The sequence below is a fragment of the Mobula birostris genome, chromosome 17 (genome assembly GCF_030028105.1).
Source record: "Mobula birostris isolate sMobBir1 chromosome 17, sMobBir1.hap1, whole genome shotgun sequence".
NCBI classification, from domain to species: domain Eukaryota; kingdom Metazoa; phylum Chordata; class Chondrichthyes; order Myliobatiformes; family Myliobatidae; genus Mobula; species Mobula birostris.
In genome coordinates, this window is record NC_092386.1 from 31,406,255 (window position 1) to 31,417,544 (window position 11,290).

Here is an 11,290-nt window from a genome sequence, read left to right on the forward strand (position 1 = left end):
TTTCACTATTAATCAAACTGGAAGTGAGGTTTGACCATAAAATCATAAGATATAGGAGCAGAATTAGGCCATTTGGCCCATCAAGTTTGTTGATCATTTCATCATGGCTGTTCCATTTTCCCTCTCCGCCCCAATCTGCTGCCTTTTCCCTGTATCCTTTCATGCCCTGACTAATCAAGAGTCTATCAACTTCTGCCTTAAATATACATAAAGACTTGGCCTCCACAGCCACCTGCGGCAATAAATTCCATTGATTCGCCAGTCTTTGGCTAAAGAAATTCCTCTTCATCTCTGTTCTAAATAGACCTCCCTCTATTATGAGACTGTGTCCTCTGGTCTTAGATTCTCCCACCATAGGAAATATCCTCTCCACATTCATTCTCATCAAGGCCTTTCAACATCCAATAAGTTTCATTAAGATCCCCCCCACCCCCATTCTTCTGAATTCCAGAGTGTACAGGCCCAGAGCCATCAAATGCTGCTCAAATGATAAGCCTTTCAAACCAAGAATTATTTTCGTGAGCCTCCTTTGAACCTCTCCAATATCAGTTCATCCTTTCTTAGAAAAGAATAACTGTTCACAATACTTGAAGTGAGGTCCTGTCAGTGCCTTATAAAGCCTCAACATTACATCCTTGCTTGGAATGAAATAGTGAAGTAGTACAGTAGGCTATTTTGAGCCCTTGTGTCTGCAAAGTATCTACAGTGGATGACACTCTTCCATTTTGAGGTAAGCTAGTTTTGTATTGAAATTGTGCTCCTAAATTTGGTATAACTGTTGCAATGTTACCCTTTTCTGCCATTTTCAGATTTTTGACCACAGATATCAAAGTCTGTAGTCTTTCTTCTCCACCTCAACGGTACCATTTTGAAAGGCCTAAAATACATCATTAAGTTATAGGCAAGTGTGAATGGCCAGTCTTATTGGATGAAGTAAGTGGGTACTTAAAGGATGGTCAACAGGAATGCAAGAGGACAAAATTTAAAAATATAATACTGAATTTAAATAGTTGTGTGTTAATGAAAAGGCCTTTGCCAGCTTGGTCTGGCGTGAATCAAGTAGTCTGGGTTGAATATTCTACCCAATTGTTTTCTTCCTATGCTGTTATTGCTCTATTTCATGGGCCTTATTTTGAATTTTAATAGGGGATTTCGTGGATGGCTTCGATCTTGTACTCAGTGCATGGTCATTGAATGTTAAACATTCACACTCATTTTGCCATTACTTTTATTTGCTCCCAAACAGCTGCTGGAAATTTTCTCACCAGTTAAATTGTCTTATAGTACTGGGTTATCCTTTCAAATGTAACATTTACAATCTCTGTCAGTAAAGCTGTCAGCTCTACAAGTTTACACTTCAGCAATACCAAATTAACTTTCCCAGTACTGGGTCTTTGATAACATATAGTTTATCAGTGTTTGGCATAGTTTTCTCTTGGCAACACTAGTGCAAAATGTACTTCAGTACCATAGGCATGTGTGGACCTTTTGATTAATTGATTCTTCCTGACATCTACAAGTTTGTTTGTAATCAAACCAAAATGATGTTCAGCCATCAAATGATCGTATGACCAGGAGTACTCTAGAGAAGTAAAATGGTTTGACCCATATTGGAAGAATAATACAGTTGCTTTGCAAGTTTTAGCCTAATTTTAAATTGGTTTAATGCTTGATGGCATATGCAAATCACCTTTTGTCTAGAACTCTCAGTCAACACAGCTGCTTTTGCCAAGAGTGCAGCCATGCTGGGTAACTCGGAAGATCACACTGCTCTGTCACGAGCCCTATCACAGCTAGCAGAAGTTGAGGAGAAAATAGACCAGCTTCACCAAGAACAAGCAAATGCTGACTTCTACTTATTTGCAGAGCTTCTAAGTGATTATGTTCGACTCATCTCTTCTGTAAAGGTAAACTGTTCAGCAGATTTTAAATTCTAGTAGTTTTTCACCAGCTAGATTCATGAGATATTAAGTCACTTGTAAGGTTTCATATTTTTTAAATTGAATAATACTCAGTTAAATTGACCTCTATACTACAACCAGAACAATGGTCATAAATCCATCTTGAACGAAAGAACTACACTTGAGGTTCTCTGAATAATTAGGATGCTGTGAAATCTGTTTGCATAATGTTATATTGGTTAGTGCAAATTTTATCTTGGATGTTGCACATGGATGTTGGTGTTCATGTTCTGATTTCAAAATATAGAAATTTCAATTCCAGAGCACTTTCATGATTATGTGGGAAAATGATCCACAAATATTATGTTCAATTGATTTTTGGAGGTTTCTTTGGAAACTGCAGTTGTTAAATGGGATAACCTAATAGCTGAGGGGACATTGCAAGATTATCCTTGCATGTTTTCAATTTGCATAAAGTTTCATAAAATTTCAATCAATTGGGCAAACCACCAGGATAGAAAATTGGTTAATTCAAAAAGTAAGGTTATGTTCAAATTTCCAGAGTCTTCAGTGAATTAATCTAGTTGTGTGAGATGCAATTTTGCTGCATTCACATTTAAAAATATGGATTTCTGAGTGGCTGCATAATCTCAGATACTCTGTACAGTCTTTAATGCATTCTAATTTAATTTTTAACATGAGAGAGTATATGCAGATTGAGATGAGGCTCAAAGTAGTACCGAAAAGCACAAGATGTGAATAAATTCAAATATGATTTTGTTGAAAATATTTTTTGCTAAATACTAATAGATCCAATCATGTATGTTGTGACTAGTCAAATTCCTGGTGCATCTGCTCAAATGGATGAATATTTAGAACCTTGAGTCGATTGTTAGGACTACACAAGCTCAATATAGATGGTTGATGTGCACATTCTGACTGCACCTTGTGCTTCACTAGGTAGGTCTCATAACAGCTTTATTGGTGTCCATGTGTTCAACTTGGTGGAATTCAATACCAATGAGGACTGCCTAGCAATAAGTGTAATGTGACTCATTCACTGGGTAGAGTGCGCAGACGTAAATGCACATTCTAGGAAGGATAACCGCTGTTTCTGTGATGACATGGACAGTTGAGATTTTTTAATTTGATGTGTTCGGTAAATGGGAATCTTTAAGGTTGAATTAGAATTGAGATTGTTTTCCTTGTTATGATTAAGGTTGATGCATGGTGATTAGCCTTTTAAGGAAAATTTGATATTGGAAGTAGACGTAATACAAAGCTATAGGTGAAGGAATTGGTTTTGTTCCTGGTTATTTCTTAACCCTTCTGGGCAGCTAAGAATCATAAGTGACAAAGGTAACTAGTTCTTTGCTCCTGTATTAGCTGTTTGAAAGGACTGTCCTTTTAGTTTGTGTTGAGGTTGTTTTACTGTTTCAGCATTTACTGGTTTAAGATTTTATTCATTATTTATTTTCTGATCTCTTGTTCATTTGCCAGTCACCTTAAATACATTCAGATTCATCTTTATCCTTATTCCATTTGTGTCTATTTAAACATCAAATCTCTGCCTTTTAACGTGAGAACAGCCTCCAGCTTTGTTTCTCCACACAACTGCTTTACATCTTCCCTCTAACATACTCCTACTGGAATTGTACAGTAGAGCTAACAAGTTGTAAAGTTTAATGTAACATGTTGTTTTAGCCATCTTCTCGACTTGTGTGTCAGCTTTAGATTTGTCCACTGTCCTCACCTTCCCTTTTAAAATAGCATTATTTGCTTGCAATTGCCTTCCTCGGTCTCATTGTCTCTGCACGTCCTTAATCAGTGTGATTAGACTAACGTACAATTGCTGGATTTGCTAAGTTAGCTTTCAAAGGTAAACTTGTTCAACAAGTTGCATTAAGGATTTTTTTTTTGCTATAGGGTGTGTTTGATTATCGAATGAAGTGCTGGCAGAAATGGCAAGATGCACAGGCCACTCTGCAAAAGAAAAGGGAAGCTGATGCTAAACTTCAGTATGCGAATAAACCTGACAAATTACAGCAAGCGAAAGAAGAGATAAGAGAAGTAAGTTTTTTTTTCTACCTGACTATTCTTGGCAAAATAATGCACTTTTTAAAAGGGAAATGTATAAGTTGCAAGATTTTATTTACAATGCACTTCCTGAAACTTAAGACAGTTCTCTTCCGGGCAACCAAAAATCTACAATTAATGAGTAAGAATGCTTTTCCATCTGCCTGTTCTCTTGTCTAGCTGCCCACTTGTTAAACAAGAATTGTAAAGGATAATGTATGGTATGAGAAATGTCTAGAGAATGGCCAAAGCAAACATTGTTCCCAGCTGAGAAATCAATTGGGATACAGAAATTGCAAAGACATTAAGGTTGCTGTTTGCAGCAAAAGTCAAAACATGCCCAAAAAAAAGGACAAGAAACGTGGAGGAACTATTGCTATAAAGAAATTGAGTTAGACAAATGGGACTTGGTCTAACAAGTCTAGTGGACCTGCTAGAACGGTTCAATAAAAGATGTCTGCAAAATGTGAATGTTTTGGTTGTGATCTATTCACAAATTGGAATTTCGCAAATAGAAAATGAACTTCCTCCAGCAAATGTTGGTCATCTTTTAACTGAATGAAAGTTAAATTGTGCTGTTGATGCATTGGCCCCAGAAAGCAAGGTGATAGAATGGTTTGCAAGTGATTGGATGCACCCTAGTTTGAGCTGGCTATTAATGAAATATGTGTGGAAACATGGGTGGCACATGAGGACTTGAGTGTGGATGTCACATCCTTTCTCTCAGATAAAAGGATAAAACACAACTTGTACAGGCCAATCACTGCAACCTTAAATGTTTTAGTAATCTTCAGGATGAACTTCAGGATTGAAGGACATCCATTTAGAACAGAAATGCAGAGAAATTATATTAAACAGAGGGTGGTAAAACTGGGGAATTTGTTGCCTCGAGCGGCTGTAGAGGCCAAGTCATTGGGTTCATTTAAGGCAGAGATAGATAGGTTTTTGATTAGCCAGGGAATCAAAGGGTATGGGGGGAAGGCAGGGGAGTAGGGATGATTGGAAGAATTGGATCAGCCCATGATTGAATGGCGGAACAGACTCGATAGGCCGACTGCTCCTATATCTTATGGTCAGTGGCAAAATAAGCAGTCATTTGAGCAAATGTGAATGCACTTGGGGAAAAGCCAGTGTAGAAATTTTAGGCAAGTAGTGTAAAACTGGAGCTTTTTGAGCTTTTTTTTTTTAACTTAAATTTTCAAAGGGCATTTGAGATGCTGTCTAGTAGACCTTGCATCAGTACTTCAGCTTGTGGAATAAAAGGATCTGCAGCAGCATGGAGAGAAAATTAGTTAAATAAACAGTGGAAATAAGTGTCTACAGGTTTCCCCCACGATCTGAAGGTAGAGAGTTCCTGTGAAACCGTTCATAAGCCGAAATGGCGTAAAGCAAAGAAGCAATTACCATTAATTTATATGGGAAAAATTTTTGAGCGTTCCCAGACCCAAAAAAATAACCTACCAAATCGCGCACAAAACCTAAAATAACACTAATGTATAGTAAAAGCAGGAATGATATGATAAATATACAGCCTATATAAAGTAGAAATAATGTATGTACAGCGTAGTTTCACTTACCAGAATCGGGAAGATTTAGCCAAGATCGATTTGTAGAAAAAAATTGGCACGTACAAGCATGCGCATACACTTGCCCGCGCAAGGCTTCACGGTCATGGTAGTCTTTCTCGGGGTAAACTCACGTTTAAAGCGGGCGTCTTTTTCCGTAAAAGCGAAGTGGCGTAAAGCGGGGGACATCTGTACTTTGGATCAGATCGGTGCACAGTGATGCCTTCCCATGATCTGAATGAAGACTATAGCTTAACACTGACTGCAGTATGGTACTGTGCACAATTTCTAAATTAGCAGGTGCCACCTTGAGAGCATGAGTTGAAGTAATGGAGGGTAATTACTATCAGGTTGAAGGGGAAGCTATGAACTTGAAATTTTAAGTAGATAAATGATTGCATGCAAGTAAAGCTAAGAAGGTAAATTGAAGGCAAATAAGTTGGCCAACATTCTTACTTGAAATCATAGTTGGAATATTGTTTTCAGACTTACTCTGAGATATGATGGGTTGAGGTAATATAGAGTAGTTTCATCAAATTTATTCCCAAGTTGTGGTGAGGAGATGCTTATTGTCCCTATCGTGTGATCTCGAAACAGGTTGCTTAAGGTAAATACTGAACACGTGCTTCAAGTTTTAGAGAAATGGAAAAGTAGAGAGAATGAAAAGAACATATAAGGTGGTGGCTGAAACAGGATAGCATTAGTGCTAGCTGAATGTGATGAAGGCTTATGTGCAGCTGATTCTTCTGGAGGGGAAGTAAATGGGGAAATATGAGGTTAGGCAGATAGAAATCAATTAGCACTTCAATACTAGGAATACCTAAATTAATGTTTAACCCATAAGAAGTGAACATTTGAGGTGACAATGATGGAACCTCAGCTTTTCCCTTTCCACAGTTGGTGTTTGACCAGAATATTTCCAACATAGTCTATTTTGATTTCCAGCATCTGCAGTTTTTGCTTTTCAGATGCGAATATTTCTCAGTGGTAGGGGCTAAAAGCAGGGAGCATTTTCTTGGGATAAGGAGCTAATCCTCTGAGAAGGAATTTGTCAGTCTTTGTAATTCACTGACTTAAATGTGGATAAAAAGAAATGAGGTATTCAAGGTTGAGTTTTGGATTGTAGCAGATGTAAGGTTTGGAGAATAGGCAAAAGGTGAAGATTGGATTTGCCATAATACTGCCTTATGAAGCAACATGCATAAAATGTCATCTGCTTCGGTTTTGTTTTACTTCTGTGTGTTTTAATCTTTAAACCATTTGCTCCACATTTAACCAAGTTCAAATGAAGTATTGCTTGAGATGGTAAAATTCAGTTTGTCTACTATTTACACCATTGCTTGTAATTGAACACAGGATTAACTTGCCAATGTGCTTATTCAAAAATCAATTCTCATTATGTGATCAAATCTAACATTTAAACTCTTCATTTTCCATAAAATGCACCAATGGCTTGCAACCTAGCTGCCATTTAAACTCAAGTTACAGCCCTGTGTTTAATCTGTTTTCTGATCAGCTTTTCCACCTTTCTAGGAGTATCATTCCCTCTTTTGTTTTTTACAGCTGCATGGACCAACTATAACTCTGAGCAGGAAATCTTTTAACAGCCTGAAAATCGTGCGAAACTTTAAATGTTTATTTTTGTAATATGCATACTATGTATATTTAGAATGAAAATTGAAAATATCATGCTTGATTTTATTTATTAATAGAAGGGTGTGGTGTAATGCAATGCAACAAAGAAAATCTTTTACATTTTGTAAACTACTTGTCTGTTATATTACAATCCATTGACTATAAACACTGTCCAGATTGATTTTGCGTCCAGCTGAAAGATGTTTTAATACTCATTAGATCATCCAAATGTTCCACTTCTAGTCTGTTTCTAGACTTGCATTTGATTGAGTTCATAAGATTGAATCCACATTCGTAGTCAGCACAAGAAGCTTCAAATGTTCCAATGATGCCAACAAGAATTGACAGTTCTTCCAATTCTCTGTTTCTAAGCTTATGGTTCAATATATCAGTGAACATCTTAATTGAACCAGTCTTAACTTTCTCAGAAATTTACAGTATTGCCGTGATATTTTTGCTGCAGACATTCTCTTTTCCAAATTCAAAATTCGTTGCATTTGCAATAGCAGTGGGGTCAAATGCTTGTATTTTCTTAACTCATTGTCAGGAAATCGATTTAGAATACTTATGGATTATATTCATCAACACAAGTAATTACAGGGTATTTTACAATTATATTAACACAGATTTTAAAGTTATATTTGCATTATATAATAGAGAATTCCAGCTGTGCAACAATGAAGGCTACGTGCTCAGGAGCATTTAAGTTGCTGCATGGCCACGCACCTGTGCAGCTTAGAGGAGGAGGCAGTGCTTGGGAGTAAAATCCTTGTACATTTTACTGCTTTTGTATTCCACACACACTTTAAATCAGTGGTTCCCAAATGGGGTGATATTGCCCTCCCCACCCAGGGGGCAGTGGGGGGTGCTTGGTAGCAAGGAGGGCAGCTGAGGGATTACAGGCTTAATTTAAGAAATGAATTACTTTAAGTATTTGATCTTCGGTGTCTCATAATTATAATTACGTAATCACCATCTCTTGCTAACTCACCATTCTCTTGGCATGCTTGAAACGTATTATAGTTGAAAAGCAATGTGACACTTCTGCATTTGGCATATCATGACAAATCTAGACTGGAGAAATTGTTATTTCCAGTTTATTACTTACTGTCTGTAATGCCGCTGGCACTTAAGGCAGCAATGACGGTCTTACCATTCTTGGTGGTCAGGGCTTCTTTCATCGTGTCAGCAGCTTCCTGTTTTTACTACTGTCAAGTCATGCAAGTCCCAGGTGGAATACCATCGCAGTCATATGTAGAAGGATTCTTCACTGCTGTTTCATCATTATTCAGGTGCCTTGCCGTTCGGCATGGGCAATCATGTTCTCTCCATCCATCATGGTCCTTGACCCTCCGAATTGTAGTGGTTGCCTCCCCTGTTTCTAACCATGATGTTATTCCATCTATCATTTTTATTCTTTGTCTGCCTCTGCTTCTTTTTCCTTCCAGCTTTCCAGTTGTAACTAAATGTTCTAATGTCTCTCTTCGCATGATGTGTCCAAAGAATTTTGATTGCTGTTTTCTGATTTTTTTTTAAGTAATGTACATTTTGTTTTCGTTCTCTGTAGAACTTCTTCGTTGGTTATCCTGTCCGTATATGATATGCATATCATTCTTCTGAGGAACCACATCTCTGCTGCATTGATTCTTTTTTCCATTGCATTTGTGATGGTCCATGACTCACAGCCATACATCAATATAGGAATAATTTAGCAGCTGAGAGTTCTAAGGCGGACGTCAATTGCTAGTTTCTTGTTCGTTAGGATGTTTCTCATATCTGTAAATGCTGTTCTTGTCATTGCTATTCTTGCTTTTATATCTGTTTCGCGTTTGCCATGAGATGTTACCCATGATCCAAGGTATTTGAAGTTGTGAACTTGTTTCAAGGTTTCATTTCCCAATACGATCCTACAGTTTGGGATATCAGGTTTCTTTGATATTACCATTATTTCAGTTTTCTTTTTGTTTAAGGTTAGGCCAAGTCTTTCGCTCTCTGTGTTGATGGTAGATACTAGTTTCTGTAAATTTACTCCACTGTTTGCTATCAGTATTGTGTCATCTGCATAGCGGAGGTTGTTGATATTGTATCCTCCTATACTTATTCCAGGTAGGTCTTGTATGGTTCTCATGATTTCACTGTACAGGGAGAACAGGTCTGGTGATAGAACACAAACCTGTCTGACTCCTCGCTTTATTGGCTGATATTCACCAATCTCGTTGTCTATCTGTATAGCTGCACTTTGTTGCCAGTAAAGATTCCTGATTATTCTTAGATCTTTTCTGTCAATATTAATATCTTTAAGCATTTTAGATTAGATTATGAGAACACTCAGTCCTCTTTTATTGTCATTTAGAAATGCATACATGCATTAAGAAATGATACAATGTTCCTCAAGAGTGATATCACAGAAAACAGGACAAACCAAAGACTAACACTGAAAGAACCACATAATTATAACATAGTTACAGCAGTGCAAAACAATACCATAATTTGATAAAGAACAGACCATGGGCTCAGTAAAAAAAAAGATGACGACTTGGTGTTTCACTGTGTCAAAGGCTTTGTGTAGTCAATGAAACAGAAGTATAGTTCTTGTTGTACTTCTATTGACTTTTCAATAATATTCCTGAGAATATAAGTGGCGCTTGATGCTCTCTTGCCTTCGACAAAGCCGCACTGTTCTTCACTGAGAATTTTTGTGAGGTGGCTAATTAAGCTAATTGTTCTGTGTTGTCCTCACTCTGTTGCACCTGGTTTCTTTGGCAGTGCAATGAATATTGTCTTTAAAAGATCATCTGGTACTTATGCCATTGTTGTATATTACGCAACAATTTTGTTTTACCAGTCAGGGTTGCTAGCCCTCAGCTGAACCCCTGAACCTGGAGGACTGGTGGATCCTTCTTAGCCTGACCTCTTTACCAAGAGCCAAAGTAATAAGCCCTGACTCCAGCCAACATAGCTCTCCAGGTCATTGAGGCACGCAAGTCTCCAAACCACGACAAGGTTGTGGTCCTCTTGAAGGATTTCAGGGCCAGGCTTGGCATTATGTCATTCACTACTGTAATAGTGTTAGTTATTATGATTCCTATATTCTAATCATGCAGTGGAGCAAATCCTCTGAATTAAGGAATAGCATTCAATGGGGTAAGTTCAGAATGGTCCTGACCGTGTTTCTGTAGCCTACGGCCCCACCAATATATTACTGACCCACTTTGTGTACCTTCAGGCAGAGAATCAGGGTTTGCCTGATCTATGATGACATCATAACTTTCCTCTTAATTGACCACAATGCTTGAGAATGGACTTAAACCATAGGTGATTCATGGTCGACATTAATCCATACAAAATGGCAGAAGCAGTCAAATGAAAAAGTGTAGACAATATAGTGTGGAGTATCTGAAATAAGGATTTATATCAGCACCAAGCAGCCAACATGCCTATTATGTGGAAAAGTTTTCTCAAATGAGGCGATGAAACTATCCAGGTTCCTTGAACATTTGAAGAGAATAACACTGTCATCAAGCAAACAGGAACTTGGCTTACTTTCAGTCACTTCATGAAAACTTTTAGAAACAAAAATCACTTCAAAATATGTTTGCCAGCACTTCAGAACAAAACAGTGATGGTTTGTGTGCTCTTTGCTAAATCTGGAAAGCCCCATACAATTGGAGAAGAACTGATTCTGCAGCAGCAAGAAAGATCCTGAGTACTGTTTTGCATAAGTCACCAGACCAAATAACTAAAGCAGTTCTGCTCAGCAGCAACTCTGTTCAAAGACAAATAGGCAAAATGTGTAACAAATTTGGAAGACATTGTGCAGCATACTTAGGACAACAGAATTTGCTCTGCAGTTGGATGAGTCAACTTTGTCAGGCAACTAACCTTTGCTTCTTGGTTATATTCACTTCATAAAAGATGACTGCATGGTTCAAGACTCGGTATCTGCAAGGGGACTAGAAACATACGGGGTGACTCATTATGAGGGGTGATTGATAAGTTTATGGCCTAAGGTAGAAGGAGTCAATTTTAGAAAACCTAGCATATTTATTTTTCCTACATTTACACACCTGGTCCAGCGGTCGTGGAGTATACGGATTCCTTGTTTGTAGAAGT

At 37.7% G+C, this 11,290-nt stretch overlaps 1 protein-coding gene across 1 annotated transcript in view; it reads left to right on the top strand.

Moving 5' to 3' along the window:
- snx2 (sorting nexin 2) overlaps window positions 1-11,290 on the top strand; it is a 55,911-nt gene that overhangs the window by 36,012 nt on the left and 8,609 nt on the right. Inside the window, exons 11-12 of the mRNA XM_072281467.1 lie at window positions 1,702-1,907; window positions 3,828-3,971. Coding sequence (XP_072137568.1) covers window positions 1,702-1,907; window positions 3,828-3,971 — 350 coding nt within the window. The remainder of the gene's footprint in view (window positions 1-1,701; window positions 1,908-3,827; window positions 3,972-11,290) is intronic.